At 43.4% G+C, this 19,769-nt stretch overlaps 2 protein-coding genes across 4 annotated transcripts in view; one reads left to right on the forward strand and one right to left on the reverse strand.

Moving 5' to 3' along the window:
* Positions 1-153: 153 nt before the first annotated feature.
* On the reverse strand, positions 154-11,565 carry AP3M2 (adaptor related protein complex 3 subunit mu 2). Of its 2 annotated transcripts, XM_083880448.1 has the most exons (10): positions 10,966-11,565; positions 10,035-10,087; positions 7,484-7,745; positions 6,018-6,189; positions 5,361-5,498; positions 4,764-4,849; positions 4,093-4,226; positions 3,064-3,271; positions 2,210-2,354; positions 154-1,778 (listed from the first exon to the last, which is right to left on the reverse strand). In XM_083880448.1, the coding sequence occupies exons 1-10, from the start codon at positions 11,131-11,133 to the stop codon at positions 1,678-1,680; spliced, it is 1,467 nt and encodes a 488-aa protein (XP_083736574.1). In that variant the 5' UTR covers positions 11,134-11,565; the 3' UTR covers positions 154-1,677. The 2 variants fall into 2 exon arrangements, with proteins under 2 accessions (XP_083736574.1, XP_083736575.1); XM_083880449.1 differs by lacking the exons at positions 10,035-10,087; positions 10,966-11,565 and having other exon boundaries at positions 7,484-7,822.
* Positions 11,566-11,784: 219 nt separating this feature from the next.
* The window catches only part of KAT6A (lysine acetyltransferase 6A), a 29,156-nt gene continuing 21,171 nt past the window's right edge, over positions 11,785-19,769 (forward strand). For both annotated transcript variants that reach the window (XM_083880576.1, XM_083880577.1), the window contains exons 1-3: positions 11,785-11,881; positions 13,568-13,610; positions 13,725-14,495. In XM_083880576.1, coding sequence (XP_083736702.1) covers positions 13,893-14,495 — 603 coding nt within the window. In that variant the 5' untranslated portion in view covers positions 11,785-11,881; positions 13,568-13,610; positions 13,725-13,892. The remainder of the gene's footprint in view (positions 11,882-13,567; positions 13,611-13,724; positions 14,496-19,769) is intronic.

The following is a 19,769-nucleotide window of genomic DNA, read 5'->3' on the forward strand; positions in this document are numbered from 1 at the left end:
AGTCCCAGGTTTACAATGCCAACTACATAAAGACATTTATCTCCCTAAGGTACCCACTAGACACAATCCAGTTGGCATAATTTGCCTTCCTCCTCAAATACCAACTTTATTTCTTGTAAAGTTTGCACAAACCACTCTGAAAGCACACAGATGACATGTAAAAATTAATTTTATTGATGCCCTTGTTGAAGGTTTTGTTTGCAACAAACATGCTCAGCAGTAATGTCACTTCAGCAGAATGGCACCTGCTATGGGATTCTTCAGCTGCACTGGAACTTGAAATCCCACAAGCAAGATGCCATTCATCCACTGCAAGTGTCCACCACATGCAAGGCGGAACGAATGCTACCCTTCGTTTAGGGTCACCCTGTTCTGTTCACAAGCATGAACTGTATGTGCTGGACTCCACAGCCACACGCATGTGGTCACATGTACATAAGCTTAGGTGCAAGTTCTGCTACCAAGAGAAAACACATTTGCATGTAGTGGCCAAAGAGCCTATTACAGACAACATGAACAGTGAAATGCCTCTCATTTCCTATTTCTGCTGTATAGAGGGATGTACCACAGGCTGGAATGCGCAGATATAGCAACAGCTCCTGAGGAAGAGATGATCCCAGTGAAAAATCTGGCATAGTTTTGAATTCATCTGCACAGCACCTGACTGGTACAGGAACTGAAATGAGGTAGGACAGGAGGAACACTACAAAGGTACCAGGTCACAATTATCTGAAAGACAGACATCAGTGAGCAGGAAAACAGCAGTATCACCTTCATTTGCAATTGGCAAGGAGAGGCAAAAAGAAGTTAAAACAAATTACTAGGACAGTGGTTATCTTCATGTAGCCACAGCTTCAAATTCCATCACTGCTGTCTCCACAAAAATTCCTCTATCTGTCTCTTCTGATTGCCCAAATGAGCTGTTTGAAGGTAGGAGAATTCCTACCTTCAAACACTGATGAAATAAGAGAAGCAGAATTACATAGAGATACCACCACCCATCAGTTAAAAGATCTGAATGTATTTCAAGTTTGTATTCAGAGACTCAAGATCCTTGATGACCAGGATGCCTTATGAAATAGCTAGAGAAACAATGTACTTCTTCCCTTCCTCCCTTTGTGGCAGCATTCCCAATCTCAGGCTTCTCAATTTCCCATCCTGGCTGGAACAATCTACCCTTCCACTTCTTCCAGTCCTTTTGAGGCAGAACAGCTAGATGTTCTTCCTGCTGGCAAGAACTACACAGCTCTCCAGAAGGGCAGATTCTGGATCATCGCATTGAGGTTTCTGGAAATTCAACTTTGTATCATCTACAAAGGGACAAAAGCCAAACAAAATACAAGGAAGAGGAGCTACAAAAGGTCATAAATCCCTAAAACTTCCTCTAAGACAGCAAAATGAAAGTGATACAAGCTTAGATAACTGACTCACTAATCCTAAGGGACCTGGGCAACTCTATTTGCCATTGCTCCAAATACTTCAGACTCAGGCAGGGATGAGGTGGTTTCAGGTCAACCTGACTTTTCCCTGCTTTCCAGCACTCTGAGCCCTGGCTTTCCTGCCTATGTTACTACAGACAAAGGAGCAATCCTAAACAGATGAATGGGATAAGAGGCTGCATCCAACAGCCAGGGACAGGGAAACAGGAAAAGTGCTCTTCCTCACTATCAGGAGCCTCTAGGTTCGGACTTGGAACTTGCCAGCCTTTGTCATGTATTTTATCCCCTTGAATGGCTTGTACTTCTCCCCATACATGTCCAGGCGATTCACCTTCAGTCCTAGAGGCAAACAAACACAGCATAAGACTGACTGCTGCCACAAACAAAGCTGACAGGCCTTTGGGATAAAGGGATAAGATCATACTAGTGATGCAGAAAGCACAGGCAAAGTTATAGCAAGCAGTAGACAGAATGGAGGAAAGCTGACAACTGCTAATTGTTAGACTCATTCTTTACAAGTGCATCCATACCCTAAACGTCTTCACAGGTCTGTAAGCACAAAATGCAAGGAAATGTAGGTAAGTTGTTTCCCAAACTACTAGGAATAACAGATCCATATACCTGTAGTCAAAGCAGACAACTTTTTTGCTTGAAGAACGTGTTTCAGGTAGAATGTATTTCAGAAGGTTTGCAAAGTTACTTCACCTACATGCAGAATGAGCACCGGCGCAGCAGAAAACATTCCCCTTCATTACCTCACAGTTACTTACCAGATATAGCCAGCTGCTGAATTTTAAACTGCAGGTTAATGGTGGGGTTTTCATCTGGTTTTGATGTCCCCGCTTGCAGGCTCACGCTCCCCTTCAGACTTGGCAGTTTCTGGGGGTTTATTTTCCCAACATCCCATGACAGTAACTTTAAGGAGCAGAAAATGCAGCAGTGAAACTCAAATGCTGCACTGTCTAAAGAAAAGTCCCCTTCCAATGACAATTTTAATGTTTCTATATGAAAAATGTCTTTTTCTTAGTATACCTTGCCGTTAATATTGGCTAGACACAGGATTAAGGAGCAGATACCTCAGAACCTTTGGTCTCCCTCTCTTTCCATAAGGCTCCCCAAAAGCCTACTATGAATGGTATTTCTACTACTCGTGCTAAAGGCCACATGGGTAAGCCCATCAGATTAAAAGTTTACAAGAACAAAAAAAAGTTAACTCCTCAGTTTCAAATAACAAAACCAGAACACCCCAAACCAAATCAAAACCATTAACCAACCCTCAGTGTTTGCAAAAGACCAAGATGCAGCACTGGGCATGACAACTAAATATGCAGACATTTGTAAGCCATTCACCAGACTGATGTCCCATCATACAAGACCAGTGCTTGGATTTTCACACAGCAAGTAGCCAGAACTACAGTCCACTCAGACACCAAGGTATGTGCTCTGGGGATTAAGAAAACTCCTAGTATGCAGTTGCTCAGAGAAAGTTCTCACCCCAACATACTGTCTTCAGCAAAGCAGTGCTCATGGAAGTGTTCATCTAAGCATGAACAGGTTGATTGCATTTTCTGATAGATAGGAAAGATTTTAAAGAAAATTAGCTAATTTTTCTCTTTCCTCTTACCTTTGTAACTGGGTCGAAGACATGTGTTCCCTGGGAGGGTGTAAGGGTCATATTTAAGACACTTTTTGGCATCTGGCTAGTGACCATCACTCCCTCTACAGTCTTCCCCATAGTCTGCTTTGGCCCCACTGTGATCTCAAACCGTCCCAGTGAGCTGCTATCACGAAAACTGATGTTGTGCTTGACATAGACAGGAATTGCCACAAGACTAGAATAAAGACACAAACAGAAAGTCCTTGTTGATCTCTTACCTTCATATTTACTTAAAAGAGAAGGAACTCCTACACCCATTTGTTTAAGCTAGGAGGAAAATCAGGATTCCATTCTCAAGTCTTAATTACACTTTTTGTAATCAAGCTTACTGTTTTCTTTATCAGAAAATCTTTGCTATTTTCTTTATCAGAACAGGGAACTACATCCAATAAAACAGGAGGCCCGAGCAAAAGATAAGAAATGTTTTTGCATGTCACAACCAGGCTGACAAGTAGTTCCTGGCTCTGCAGCAGCACTTGAACTTCACATTTGTGCTTTTGGTTGCATTTGCCACTCCTTTTCACCTACCAGAACTCATTCTGACAAAGGTCTAGCAAAATTCTTTAGCAACTGTAATCCCAAACAGGACTTGGCAAGCTGCTTCTAGAAAAGAGTGTAAACATGGACAAGAACTTATGGTTCCATTAGGAGAGATGTCAAAATCCTAACAGGAGCTATCCTGTTTTATTCTAAAACGTTTTTATAAACATATTAAATCAATAGCTTGATTACTCCACACTGTCTACTTCTTTCCCTATATAGTTTATCTGCTAGTAGTACTTGAAAAATGCTGGCTGGCCAGAAAGAAATTACAGGATCACTGCTCCAAACAAGGAGAAAACATGTAATTTAAAAAAAGAAAAATGCAAGTCACCATGCACCTCTACCTCACTTGGCTCAACATGCTACCTCATCTTTAAAAGTTCCTGCTTTTATCCTCTTCCTAGCCAGAAGGATCCAAATTTCATAATTCACAGCGCCAGACTCATCACCTACTTCTGAGCACTGACATGGTAGGATAGCAAGCGGAAATTTCCATCAGGTGGAATGAAGGAGAGTATTCTCTCTGACTCCCAGCGCTTAAAACGCACACATGGGTGAAAGCTGACATCATCCAATAACCGAGGGTTCTGAAACAAAAAGAAAGTCACAAGGTTTGTGTAGGCAGTACAACTTAAAATGACCTCCTCTTCTTAGAAATCTTCTATCCATGAAGAGCCTATCATCTGACACTTGACCACTTGAAGATGTCTACATTCAGACATATCTGATGCTATTATATCCATGTCAAAGCAGTCAATAACTCAATAACCTCTATCCTTTTTTTGGATATTTTTAATCCTATTTTAGAAAACTTTGTCATGTCACATAATTGCATTGGTGCATACTCATAAAAGATGTGGCTCTTCGGGATTTCTGCTTAAAGCACCACTGTATCTCAAAAACTTAGTCACAGCACACATTACCTGTGCTTTTAAACAAAGAATCTGAAAAAGCCCTTTTAGGCGCTAAGCTGCTGAAGTTCCTATTGTCATTTCTCTCCCTTTTCATCTGGCATACCCAGATTCTCAGGTGCTAGGGTCCCTCATCACGAGACCGCGATCCCAGCAGCAGGGCTGGGAAACCCCTTTCAAAATACTTAAATAAGATACACCCTTGAGCTTTACCATAAAGGAGAGAGTAAGGTCTGGCATCCCAGTCAGCTTCACACAAGCATCAATCACTCCTTGGATTTCAGCAGTGATCGTGGAACCTGTAACAACAAAGTAAACACAGGTGGTTATGTAAACCTGGTCAAAAAAATCCCAGTATCAGTGAGGAGGAATGAAATCTATTTTCTTAATGAAATGCCATGGCTCATAATCTTGCCTGCTCAACATTTGTATCATTCCCAATGACTTCTCTAGAAGAACCATTGACACCAGCAATGTCCATTTTAATGGCCAGTGACAATAGCTCCCAATTCTAACAAGACTAAGAAGCACAAATACTAAAGAGAAAGTGCTATACACAATTTTTACTTATCTTCTAATTTCCCAATACAGAATTGCTTATGAGACCTCAAGAACAAAGATAAATTAAAATCTCGGTGCCTCTGTAATTTTTGACTGAATAGCACATACAAGTTAGCAACATTCCAAAGTAAAAACAGGGACACAGCTTCCCACACTTGGATGAAGGTGCACCTATTTCAAAACCTAATTGTCTCTTCAGGCACTATCAGGACAAGTTATCCTGTTCTTAGCCAGGAGCAACTTCCATACCCGATTTGTCAATGATTGCATCTATCTCCTCAATCACATCAAAATAGGCCTCATTGTTGGTATATTTTACACCAGTACGTCTCCAAGGCACCACTGAGAGCTGTCCAGTGGGAAGCTGGTCACCCACATTAGTGCTTCCTGGAAAAAGAAAGGGAAATCAACAACCACAGAAGTTAGGCAATGCTGCAGAACAAGTCCTTGGCCTTACACAGCTTATTTGTAATTAATCCCCAAGAATCTCTGTTTCTTTGTAGGAGAGCAATTACTCTCCCAGACTCCCTGTACTCCAAAAATGTACATCTCTCTTACACCCAGTGCTAAACCACACCACACTAATGCATGGGGAAGTGTCTACACATGGGGATGTGTAAACTCACATCAAACTAATTCATCCTGGAAGTCATGTCATGTCTGTAACTGAAAATGTAATCTGACTTTTTAGGTTAAAAAACCCCAAATCAGATCAAAACCAAAGTGCAGCTGGTGCTGAAACTGGAAGTAACCTCAAAGCAAAGCACTAGCACATGACTCCCTCAATGCACCTGTGCTGCATGAATGGTATGGGACAACATAAATTTTCCTCACCCATGTCCTCATTTACTTATGCAGGAATATTGCCACCTGGACTCCCCAGTTTATCTTCTTGTTTCCCTGTACCTGTGATGGTGTTGACGACTGTTCGCAGAATAGTAGGAGGCTTTATCAGTTCCTTAAGAATATTAGACTCTGTTGCCAATGGAAAGCCATTGTCCAGCATCTCCTCCAGCACCTCATAAACCACCACAACATTGTCCTTGATTATTACCTCTGAACAGACACCAAAATAATCCTGTGCAAAAGAAAGAATTACTCAATGATTTCTGAAAGAGAATATTAATGACCATTCAGTCCAGTGCTCTCCCATACAGGAATAAATCAATCTTGGAGGAGGCAAAAAAACACTGAAACTCCCTGTATTACTACAAGCACATCAGATACGCCACTCCCACATGAGACATGTACATGTACATAGAGACATGTACAACTCTAAGCACACTTCGGCCACTGCTCCAGTAAGGTGACAAATTCCCGCATTAACAGTCCCAACTAATTCAGCAAATTTTAAAATTGAACGTTTAATTTATTTACTGTCTTATTTTATGTGGACTTCAAGCATCTTTCGGGAGAGAGCAAGTGCACGTGCACAAACACAAACCTGAGCTTCTAGTTACAGCAATTAAAGAGATCGGCATTTTGCATAAAGAATGAGTATACGTGTACTGTGACAGTAGAGAAATCCTAGTTGTGTACTACAAACAGTCTTTTTCAGACACGTCAGATTTTAATATACAGCTAAGCCAATGACAACACGCTCACGCTTCATACCCTCACAAAAAAAACAAGACCTAAGTGTCTGACACGATCTACTGCTGGCCTGAAAGGCCAATCCACTCCCTGAAGACAGAGAAACATAACTCAGAGTACAGTCAGGTTCTGACTGACATCTTGGAATCAAAAGCTCCCATCATACTTGCTTGGCCAAGCACACACATTTCCTGTGTGCTGGCAAGATGCTGGTCACAAGACATTTCAAATCCAGACAACACAACCCTATTGTTGGCAGGCGGAAGACAGACATCTTTGCCGTTTTCCTAAACTGATCACATGTGTCAACCACAGTACAGAGGGAATACAGCTACTCTGGGGCAACTCCTGCAACTCACTGCTTTAGGAAGCTCCCAAGAAGCATCACTAGATGCAAACGCACGGGCAGGTTGTCTCTAACTGATTAAAGCATGTGGCTATGAATTGCAAAAGGTCCTTGTGAGAACACGGCCAGCTTGGTCTTAGTTCACAGTTCCCACGGCAGGAAAGGCTGTAGAACAGAAATACTGATTGCTGAAAGGTTCATCCGGTGAGCACAGGTAGAATGCCAATCCATCATAATCCTAGGCGGCGAATTCCCGACTATGGCAACCCTTGTCTACACCCTCACAAACACAGAATGATAATTACGTGACAGGAAACAAACGAAAAAACCTTAACAGCTGCAAAGGAGAGGGGCTCTTTGGGCCGGCCGCCCGTTCTCCCCGTGCCGATGCTCCCGGCGCTCCCGCAGCGCGGCCCACGCCCCCCGGCCGTACCTGAAACGTGTCCACGACGCGGTGCAGGAACTCGATGACGAAGAGCGGCGGCACCTCACTCTGGATGACGGCTACGAAGAAGATCTTGTGGCGGTAGACACTAAGGAGGTAGTGGTGCGGCGTGGGGATCACCGGCGGCACGTTCTCAGCCTCCGAGGCCCGCTCCTGCGCCTCAAAGAAGTAGTCACAGACGGAGCGGCTGACGACGCTCTTCCAGTGCTTCTCCAGGAAGATGTCCCCCGAGGCGTTGATCAGGAACAGACTGTGGATCATGGCTGCAGCGGGGCCGGCGGCACCGGAGCGAAACCCCCGAGAGCGCTCCCCACACAGGCCCCGCCCCTCGCCCCTCCCGCGCTTCCCCGCTGGCCCCGCCCCTCGCGCGCGCAGCCTGGTTGCCGCAAGCGCCGCCCCCGGCGCGCGGACAAACGCGCCCAGCGCTCGGGACGTGTCTCCGCAACGAGCGCTGCGATTGGGCGGCCCGCCCGCGCCTGCGCCCCGCACGGCGATGAGGCGCGTGGCTCATGACACGGTGGAACGGCGCGCTCGCGCTCCCGGCTATCCCGGCTGCGGCCGGACGGGGATCCAGGCGGCTACGGGATCGTTACCGGCGCCACACGTCCCACGTCTCTCTACCGCGACCGATTCCGTCCCCTTCCCGCTCTCCCCGCTCCACACACCTGACACGGCAGGGAGCGACGCCGCCCCGGCCCGCGCGGGGCCCTCAGGCCCGGAGCTACGCGGGGCGCCCCCGCCAGGCGGCGCCATCGCCACTCGGGGCCGTCCCGCAGGGAGGGCGCTGCTCGTTCCCCCGCCTGCTCCTCACCGGGGCCCTTGGCCAGAGGAGAACCTGAGGATAGTCCATGAAATGGGGAAATAACCCGGCTTTTGCAGGGAGGAGCAGCTAGGAGAACGTTTTTTACTACATTATTTTCCTGGTTCGTTCACCACGGAGTAAAACCCCAGAAAACCTCCAGCTGGCGTGAAAACAATTGTCATGCCAAATTTACCTGAATTCTCTAGCAAATTATTCCCTTGCACAATTAGAACTAGCGTCGTTTCATGTTCATATAGCGGATCCCTGAATTTCTGAGTAAAACATGCCATGACAAATAATTTTCCTACTACACTGCTGGGAATATACAAAAACAACAGAAAAGCAGTCCTTTGTATCCCATTAAATAAACTGTCTGAGCACACAGCCTTTCTTAAATGGGTAAGACTGGACTGTTGCACCAGCACGAAGAGACAGGTCTGAGATTTCACACCCTACTGTGATTCATGACTGTGGGCAAATATTTTAAGTGGTGATATCCCCAAGCCTGGAAGTTGTGACAAATTATGTTAGGTGCAAACAAAAGCCCAGTTTAGAGTTGGTATCTTTAATTTCTATTGTTTCATTGTAGCTGGTTTTTTTTTCCCAAAACATGGGGCACAGGTCAGCTCACTTACTCTGACACTACTTTTCAATACTACTGTATACATACAGTACTATTTACTGTATTATTTATTATCATTACATCCTTATTTAAAGCATTAGGTAATTAACTCTACATGAGCTAAATGAGCTTTTTGCTATAGCAGTATAATAATGAAGGAGAAATTACCTACATATTAATTTCTCTTTTATGGTCATTATTTGTATCAAATGCAGTATTTTTAACAACAAATAACGTTTTTAAATGTCTAACTTAAATTACTGTGATGAATTACATATTTGAGAGCAACACAGAGGCAGCAAATTGTCATTTAATTACATCACTTCTAAATTTAAAGTAGTTATTATTTTAAAATCAGTTTTTAACAGAAAGCCATTGTTAAGATTATCATATCAGTCTATGAGGAGATTGTATTATTGGGAATCATATAGGTATCACATACAGAAAGCAGCAGAACATAGTTAAACTGGCAGCATAAAGCCTTCATACATTTGGTTCTCCATCAAACACAAAATGGTTCTGTTTTTAACCTAGACTTTAAAATCAAGTCATGGGGAATGCCTTTTCAATAAAGGCATTTCTTTATTGTCTCATGAAATGCAATTAATTTTTGATAGTATATTAGTTATTTAAATCCTGCCATTTCCCTCTGACTGCCTGTACCCATCATCAAAATTTTATTTTATCGAGTTTATTATATTGTCACTTTCCTGTTATTCCTACAGTTGCTTCAGCTTTCTTAGCCATCAAGAACATTGGTGCTGATACAAAAGCAACCATACGGTAACTAACTATTTCTGCACACTAGTGGAAAAGATTGTTGAGGGAAGCCTAGCTGCTTCCAAACCATTAGACCATGCTTTGTTCTGAAAGTCTGCACAAAGGTTCGGGAGCTTATAGAAACTGGAACTTAAAAGGAAACATGACAGAATATGCTGCCAGAACAGACTTTAATTTTGCTGGTTAACTTAAGGACAGCCTGAAAACTGCTAAGTTGAAGAATACTTTACTTGCATTATGTGAACCTCAAGAGAAAACTATGCATAGTCAAAGAGCAGTGCTACAAAATGGTGCTGCCAAAACATCAATGTCTTTATGATAAAACAATTCCTTACCGTCTGTAGTTTGCCGTATGCAGGAATTCTGATGATTTAACTGTTAGCCTGTGCTGTGAAAATACAAGACAGAGTTGATGAAAACAGGCTATTTTTTATTTACAACAGTCTACAAAACCAATTAGTTTTGCGAGGTTGCTAATAATAACCTACTGCTAATTCTGAAACAGAACAGTCTACATATCAACACTGTTGGAACACAATTTGGTTTCACTGTTCTGTACTGCATCCTCAGTCTTGCTTTACTTTCTCATCTGGAAATTGCACTTATGCCTCTATTAGCTTTTCTGAATACAGCACCACAGCCTTTTACTTCAAGACAGCCCAATAATTTGGAAGTCTTGCTTGAAGACTTGGGAAGGGGTATGAGAAAACTAATTTACTGGGAGAATCCAAGTCTGACAAGACAAGGCCAGATCTCTGCTGTCTACACGGTAGAAACTGAACTGCACAGTACCTTGTAAAATAGCACTCAAACTCCATTTGCTTCAACTAATAGGCAAGTCACCGGGAACATTTAACTTTCACACTGAAAAACTTACTGTTAAAACATCAAAATAACTCCTCTTGCTCAAAAGAGGAATTTCTCACCTTAAGACACTAAACAAAGCCATTCAGAAAACACCATATTTGTTTTATCAACTCTGTCTCTAGAACATTTCTTAAGATTTTATTTTTTCTTTTCTAAAAACAGAAGCTCACAAGAAACTTTACACAATAGCTGTCCTTTAAGACGGTGAAAAAGTCTATGATGTGTAAACAACTAGTAGACTGAGGCACAGGTTACAAAAGGTGAGAGAAGTGCATAGAGCACAAAGCCACACAGAATGCATAACAAAATGAGACTCCTTCAGTTAAGTATAACCTAAGAGAGAATGCTGTTAAATGAGAGTCTGCTCTTTGCTCGTGTCTGCCAAGGTTCAGCACATACCAGTGGAATCCTGTACCTCTGCAGAACCGAGGAGAACCTGCGGTGTGAGCGAGCCAAGGCTGGACCTCTGAGGGGGCCCTTCTGATGCCTGCGAGGAACAGCCAGACCGCAGCACCTGGGGAGCTCCAAGGTACCGTCATGTGCGACAGATAATGTTCGGACATCCATTACTCGACAGAGTAAAATACGTCAGAAAGTTACACAAATTACCTGACAAAGATAGCCAAGGATAGAGCAACCCTTATTCGCACATATGAAGCGGCACAGGCAAAGAGTACCCGCTCTCAGAACTAAATGGTATCGTTATTTCAGAATTCCACTTCATACCGGAAAAAAACCTAGAGCCTTAGTTTCAAGCTCAAGCTTAACTAAGCCTAAGAGAGGAATTTCTTGCTTTTTATTGTATGGGTATCTATCGCCAGCGCGCGCCCTGCAGCCCCAGCCCCAGAATCATCCCGCCCTTTTCTCGGAGGTCGGAGCCTCCGGCGGCCGCAGCCGGTCAGCACAGCCACAGCGGGACACCCGAGTCTGCAACCGCTACCCTCCATATACACTTCCAGTCAGCCTTAACCGAGCGCCGCCGCCTCACCTCACGGTCCCGGCCCTTTCCCTCACTCGCTGTCCGCTCCTCTCCCCTCGGCCAGCTCCAGGCGCGGCCCCGCCGGGCCCGGCCCTTCCCTCACTCGCCGCCGGCCCCGCCTCCCCCGCTGCTGCTGCACAGCGCCCCCCCGCGGCCGTCTGCGCCCCGGCGCGCTGTTCCGTCTCCTCGCCACCCTCCTCCCCCCGCGGGCTGTTCCACCTCGCGCCCCTCCGCCCCCCGCCGCAGCGCGCCGGGCCCAAGATGGCCGCCGTGTCAGTTTCGGGCTTCGCTGCCGTCCGGCCTTCACCTCCCGGGTCCCGGCGCTCGCGGGCCTCGGTAAGTAACGCTGGCGGAGCCGCGCCAGCTCGGGTGGTTGATGCCGAGGAAGTCGGAGATAGGCGGTTGGCGAGCTCCGTGGCCTGGGGAAGGGGAAGGCCCGTTGGGCGCTCCAGGCTCGCGGCCTGTTCCGGCCCCGCCGCCGCTCTGCGCCAGGCCCGGCCCCGCCGTCCGCTCCCGCGGCGCTCGCCAGGCCCACGCCTCGGGGAGGTGGCGGTCGCGGCACGGCACGGGTGAGGCGGGCAGAGCGGCCGGGGGTCCGCGAGCTGAACTCCGTTCGGTGTCTGGCGCGAGAGAGTGCGGCTGAGGCGGGCGCGGGCCCAGCCGTGCCAGTGCGAGGAGCTGGCCGGGCTCTGCTGCCCGTGTCCGGGAGGACGGAGAGCTGCCTGGGGCCCGGCTGTCTGCCGCGGCTGCGGCCTGCGCCCCGCTTTTCCTGAACTGGCCGGTGCGAGTCTCTGTGCTGAGGCAGTGCGCTCCTTGGGGCGCCGTGTGCGGGACCCACCGCGGTCGGGATGGGGACGAGCGGTAGCAGGTGCAGGGGTCGCTTGTCACGCAGAGAGCGAGCGAGTGACCCACCGGCGCCGGGACCGTCCCGGTGCCGCCCCGGCCTGGCCGGACGGTTGCATAACGCCCTGCGCACGGAGCTCGGCTGGGGACAGGGAACGGAATCCTTCGGGCTTCGGGATCCAGGCGAGCAGGGGCACCGCAGGAGCGCATCTCTGCGAGGAGAGCAGGTGTCGAGGACCATATTTCCCTTTACATCTGCCATTCACAGCATAAAAGAACTTTAGGCAAGCAATGCATCCTTTTTGGTTTAAGCAATCATTCAGAATCTTTCCAATACTGGCCGTGTGGACCTCTGCTATTGAGTCTGATGTGTGTGTTGATAAATTGTTCAGTACTTACTAGAAAGCCGAACAGGATAACTGTGTTGTTGGCATAGCTCTTGTCTAAAACCTCCCTTGTAGAAAATAGTTATTTCTTGAGATAAACACTTTACAGATCCTTCTTGGTTAGTGTGCTATTGTACTCTTGAAGTGGAACTTCAGCTCTAGAGACAGTTATTACATCTAGAAAAAGCTATTTTAAAGATAACTAACTAAAGGTCCTGAAGTAGAGTCTCATACTCTTTCACCAGCATTGTTAATTAACAGTGCCATAAGGATTCCTTTCACACTGTGTATGATCACCTGTTACTTTGTCCTCGGGTGTTTTCAGTGAGCCTCATCAATACTGAAAATTATGTTGTATTCTTTTTTCTATGGCCTCTAAAAGTAGAGCATTTAATTACAATCTCCAGCTGTGTTTCTTCACTTATATATTCTTTTACAGAACAACTGCTGTAGCTTTCCTTTGCAGAAGGGAAACCCCTGATTACACTCCCGAAAATGCTCTGAAAGTTTCTTGTTGTTTGCTCAAGAGTCTTGGTTATTCCTGTTTTCTGTTGAAGTTTCAGGCAGTGTTTCCATGTGTAAAAATTAAGAGAGTTGCTACTCTTTAGGTTGTATGGAGTAATTTTAGTGATAAAATATGCTTTTATTAGTAGTGAAGATAAAATCTGAAATATTACTTCAGTATTTCAGAACTGTAGTGGCTTAAAACTCTGTTATGTGTTTAAATAATTGGCTGCTACCTTTTTTTTCTTCATAACTGTTTATTTTAAATATTTCTCTTGTTTTTTTCCAGGCCTAACATTAGAGCTCTTTTGATTGTGAGACCAGAAGCTCAGGTGAGATAATGTTGAAATCTTTATACCTTTGTGGAAAACCTTTCTGTGAAGCCGTTATGGGATTTATTGGAGAGGGTACAGAAGTTTCTAATTGTTTTGTTTTCCTCTCTTCAGTGTGAAAACAAATTATGTTTGAGAAAGAAAGATTAATTCAGAACAGAAAACGTGTATGCTATGGTTAGCTGGTCCCCATCATTCGAGGATCTGTTTTCTCATCATTTGAAACTCATTCAGCATCAGGATAAAGGATAACGACTCTATGGATATACAGAATTCTTCACCATGGTAAAACTCGCCAACCCGCTGTATACAGAGTGGATTTTGGAGGCAATCAAAAAGGTAAAGAAGCAAAAACAGCGACCTTCAGAGGAGAGGATATGCAATGCAGTGTCATCTTCACATGGTTTGGACCGCAAAACTGTTCTGGAACAGTTAGAGCTGAGTGTTAAAGATGGAACTATTCTAAAAGTCTCCAATAAGGGTCTCAACTCCTACAAGGATCCTGATAATCCTGGGAGGATAGCACTTCCGAAGCCTCGGAATCATGGCAAGTTGGATGGTAAACCAAATGTGGACTGGAATAAACTTATTAAACGGGCAATTGAGGGCTTGGCTGAGTCTGGTGGCTCATCCTTGAAGAACATTGAGCGCTTTCTGAAAGGTCAGAAAGATGTGTCTGCATTATTTGGAGGTGGCGCTGCCTCCATTTTTCACCAGCAATTACGGTTAGCTGTCAAACGTGCTGTTGGCCATGGTAGGCTCCTTAAGGATGGACCTCTGTACCAACTCAACACTAAAGCAACCACTAATGCTGATGGGAAGGAGAGTTTTGAGTCTCTTTCCTGTCTCCCTCCAGTGTGTCTCCTTCCGCATGAAAAGGATAAGGTAAGACATTTTTTGCATGGTCATTTTCTTGTGATCAGTGGAATGTGTCAATACAGAGTTGCAATTTGAGGCCAATGATCTTGAATCTGGTGTGTTTGAAGTTATTAATGCATATTTAGGAAATGCAACGGATCGTAATATGTACTTTGGACCAGAAAATTGCAGATGAGCTCCTGTGGGGAATTTACAACGCTTCTGTGCAGTGGAACTCAAAGTATGGTAACAGCTATGGCTTACTGTAGGTGTGTCAGCAAAACAAAGGAAGTAACCTCTCTTGAAGGTGAGGTGGATTTGCCAAGCCAACTTGAGATGAACTCTTACTTTCACATTTTTATTTGACTGCCATTTCTTCTTTCTATTTGAACTCAGGTAACATAATGAGGGGCTGATTAGCAATTGCTATCTAATGCTGTCTTACAGGCTTTCTGTATAATGGGCAAAGAACTTTCTGTCCCAGAACCTCTTTGTTGTGAAATAGGAAGAAACCTGGTTTAGTGGAAGGCGTTCTCACCCATGGCAGGGGGTTGAAACTGGATGATTTTTAAGGTGCTTGCCCACCCAAACCATTCTATGATCTAGAGAGCATGGAAATGCTGGAAAGAGCACTCAGGGACTTTGTGTTCTTTATAAAAAACAGAATTATTTTTTTTCTGTTGCTTTCTCTTATTTTTTGTGGTTTTCCCCTCCTTTCTGTCATACTTCTGCATTCCTAAGGTCATTGATCCTGCACTCTAACCTCAAGATGAAGTTGTTGGAGTGAAATTCACACACAGTCAATATCTTTTTATTCTTTCTGTTGCTGTGAATGCAGAGTAAAACAGAAGCTTGTCTTTGTTTACTGAAGATCAATTTGCCAGTGATTTATGCATTTGCACTACTTGTCTCTAGAATATCTAAAATGTGAAAATTATTTTTTTTTTTATCCTAAAGAGTTACATTTTTCATCAGAATGGGTAATTTTTGGTTGTTACAAATATCCTGTTCAGGGATGAGTTTTTTGAGTGTATCCTGCTCATGGTTTTTGAAGTCAGCTTCCCTCTCTGGCGAGAAATGCTTTAATGATCTATTAGGATTTGAAGATTTAAAACTGCTGTAGGAGTCTTCTTCCTAAAGAAAATAAAATCTGCACAGCTGCTTTATCACCAGTAAAGTTTCTCTAAAGTTCTGATTTAACTGTGAGAGCTTTACAGTGGACACGGTACTAACTTGTCAGTGTGTTGTGCTGTGGGCTGGTGTAAAGTAGGAAATACTTCTATGCTGAAAATTCCAGTGTTCTGTCTACAAATGTTTCCTATGTAAGTCTCCAACTTTATCTATAATGAAGTCAGCATAGCTGTAAAATGTTATGAAAACTGGATATAAACAAACCTGGCACATGAGGTGGCTGGTAACAGTGGATAATAGTGTCTGTGCAAATTATTAACATAGTACGTGTCGTAGCCTATTCAGCTTTCTTGTAGTGTGCTGAAACACAGTTTGATATTCTCTGAGATGAATTGTTCCCTGCGCTTTTCTTAAAATGTTATAAAGCAGAGTGGTGAATGGTAGTATGAGCTACTATAAGTACTGAATTTAGTCTGAAATTTATTTTTGTCTCTCTGGAAAAATATAATTTTTGCAAGGAATTCTTTCAATAAATTCTTCTGAGTTTTTGTGTCTGTGTTTAACCCTGGATTTCTGCTCTTCATGTACCATCTCTGTGCTTTGTAGCTCAGGTGGAGTTTCATACTATTTTCTGAAGTAATTTTGAAGATACCATGTTAAAACATGTAGGTTCTGCCAGCATTCATTGACTGGCAAGTCAGTGGTAGCTCAAAGTTCCTGTTCTCTAGATTTTTTTAAGACAGTTTATTTTTTGTTTCGGTTTGTTCTTGGTTGGTTTTATTTTTTCCATACAGACAGTGCAATGACCTTCACTTGACTGCTTTGTGTTAAATCTCAACCAGTTTATGCAGGTGGAGAAAATGTACTGTACTGTAGTGATTTTCTTGACTTAGTGGATTCTTGAGAGTGATTTTTCTCTTGTCCTTTTTTCTTTAATGGAGTATACTTGGTACGGATTCTTTGGGAGCATTGTGACAATGTTTTCCTTGATTCTTAGAAGAGCCTTGGCAGTAACATGAACAAAAAAGTTCAACCTCCCACCTGCTAACTGATGGCCTGACAGTCCCCCAGCAGCAGCCCCCAGACAGCTTCTCCCCAGTTTATGTACTGAGCGTGACACCATATGGTCTAGAATATATCTTTGGGCAGGCTGGGTCAGCTGTCCCAGCTGTGTCCCATCCCAGCATCCTGTGCCTGCCAGCCTCCTCACTGTGGGTGGGGTGAGAAGCTAAAATGTCCTTGACTTGGTGCAAGCCCTGCTTGGCAGCAACTGGAACATCAATAAGTTATCCAAAGTATTCTCATCCTGCAAAACACAGTGCCATGCCAGCTACTAGAAGAATTAACATGATCTCAGCAAAAACCAGCACAACTGTTCAACAGTTAATATAGTATTGCTACAATGCAATAAATACTGCATTACTTTGAGAGACTACTACAACACAGTAGTATTTAATACTGTTTAAGAGCAAAGAGCTCTTTCCTAGTGCACACCATCGTGACGAACTTAAGCTGTAGTAAGTTGCAGGCCTTAAGGCTGGATGCCTTAAAGATGCTCTGCTTTTGTTTTGCTGCACTTATTACAAAAAGAACCTTTGTAAAATCATTATTATTTAAAAAAAACAACAGTAACATATCAGCTAACTGAAGAAGAAGTGGAAATAATTGCTATACGTGTTGGAAGTTTCCAGAGCATCTGAAATTTGATCTCAGGACAACAGTAGGACTGTTTCTTCCTCAATTAGAAGGAAAATATAGGTGGTATTGTTTGATATCCATTTGCACTGTCCTTGAAACTGTCTTTTATGTCAGTTAAAACTGGCTATGGCTGCAGCAACCTTTTAGTAAATATCTTAGTAATATCCTGCAATAGAGGCGAGATTATAAAGCCAAAATTCTGGAAGTGCTTCCTGAAAAAAAATAATGAGAGGAACTTCTGTGGCTGAAAAGTAGGAGTAATATTTAAAACAGATTCCCAGTGCTGCTGTTTCGCATGTTCCTTATGGCATGTCTGTTTCCTAGTTTTGTGTTGCTATTTATATCTGTTGATACTTATCAATCAGTTTAACTGTAGACTTTTATAGATGCAGCATCCTTCAGGCCTTCCCTCTTTCCAATAGTAGTTCCAGATCCCAATGTGCGCTCATAAGCTCACATGAAGCCAAACTTCTTGTATTTTTTTAGAAAGTTCATATGCTTTGAGGATATCATAGTTGGTTTGAAGGCCTTTAAGCATACAATAACTATTGCTATATTGTGTGTGTTTGTAGTTAGTAATTGTTAATTCCATGTCTTAAATGAAAGAACTGTCTGATTACTGGTAAAGAGGTTATCTTTGGGTTGATTTGTGTGGGGTGGAGTACATAAATGATCTGCAACCAGAACACTGTAATTGCATATTGAGAGCTCACCCATCTCTCCAAGGGCGCTGTTCAAGCTTGGGCTCCCAGCTGGAAGAGGATTAGGATTCACTGTCTTCCAGCTGGTTCTGGGGAAAAGAAGTCTGTAGTTCTGTCTAAAAAAACCTTGTGGTTGATAACAGATGGCCACCATCTGTACACTGTAACTCTGGAAACCCAAGTGTTAAAAAAATTACTTTGATCTTTATTCACTTGATTAGTGAACAGGTGAAGTAGTTCTTAAAAATAGAGCGAATCTAAGCAGGTCCTAAATACCATTGTCATGGACACTGTGAATGGATGCTATGAACTGAGGCATTTAGTGTGGAATGGGACTGAATGGTACCAAAAGTGGCACTGGCAGTGTCTGGAGTCATGATAACTTAGAGGCAAAGCGTGTCACTGTAGGAGGACATCAGATGTTATGATGAGTACCTGGATCAATGGGTACTACTGTGGAGGAATTCTTTTTAACAGTGTTCTCTGACATAATTTCAGCAGAAGCTGAGTACAGGATAATGGATTAAAAAGCATGAGACTAGTCCAATGTATTGGCCAGATCCCAGTTGTCAGTCCTTTCTGTCCAGTAGATATGGAATACCATCTCTCTGAAGTTAGATTAATAAAGGAATTGTATTTACTACAGAGCTTTAAAGGCTAGTCAGACAGAGAAGCGAGTGGATGATGGAGCATGTTGATAAAGAGACAACAGCTTCTCACAGAGGGTTCTCACAGACTTTACCTGGCTTTGCAAATTCAGGATACCTATGTATGGGTGGTCTCTCAGCAACAGACCTATTTGGAAGAGGTTTTATCTGCATGTGTTTGGGGTTTTGCCACACTTGCTGTAAAAGGCTGCTCATGTGAGAGTGGTCTGTGTCTGCAGATAGTGCAGGGAGAGAAAATGGCATAGAACGACTGTTGATCAAGAACATGGGACTTTGTTAAATCTTACTGTCAAGAGTGTTACATTGAACAGTGAATTTTGATATGTGTAGATTGTATCTTTTGTTCTCTCCATTTTGTGCTCAAGGTGGTAGAATTTTAAAAACTGAGTAGGATTTGGTCTCCCAGTTAAACTTGTGTGGATATCCTTGGTAAACTACAAGTAGCAGCCTTGAATCAGGTAGAGATCTTTAATGTGCATGAAATGCTCTTATTGACAGTTCCTTTTGTGTCTTCTCTGGTATCATGTTGATGTGGGGCTCTGCATTCTGTTAAATACTTTTTTTCTGTTTTCTAACTGAAGTATTTTCCATTCTTTTAGGGATGCTGCTAATCTTGAAGTAAGCAGTGTACAGTATTTAAAGACAGAACAATTACCTCTACACACAGGCATTACTTAGATTTTAACAAAAAAACTGATCACCAAAGTAACTTGTTATTCCTAGAAATCAAAGTCAATATTGAAGTTCCTTATTTTTTGTGACAATCTAAGTATTGTGGAATTCAAGGTTCTTTTTCAGTGAAAAGAATTAAGAATTTAGCTTGCTCTTGATTCGAGCAGTGTGTTTTTCTTTTGCAGTTGTGGAAGTCTGTGATGCCATGCTCACTGAAACATGTTTTCTCATGTTTTAAATAATTTTTTCCATGTGGTGTAGGTTGTACTTTCCCTCTGTCTTTTCTGGTTCATCTGCTCTTGCCAGAAGCTACAGCTTTTGAGGGAGATCTTTGTAACAGAATGGGCTATGTGAAGGAAGGAGGAGTGATTTGTCACTTGCTTAAAAACAGACACACAAAAAAACATTATCTAGTGTAAATTCTCAGAAGC

Source organism: Zosterops lateralis (assembly GCF_965231275.1).
Source record: "Zosterops lateralis genome assembly, chromosome: 30".
Lineage (NCBI taxonomy): Eukaryota > Metazoa > Chordata > Aves > Passeriformes > Zosteropidae > Zosterops > Zosterops lateralis.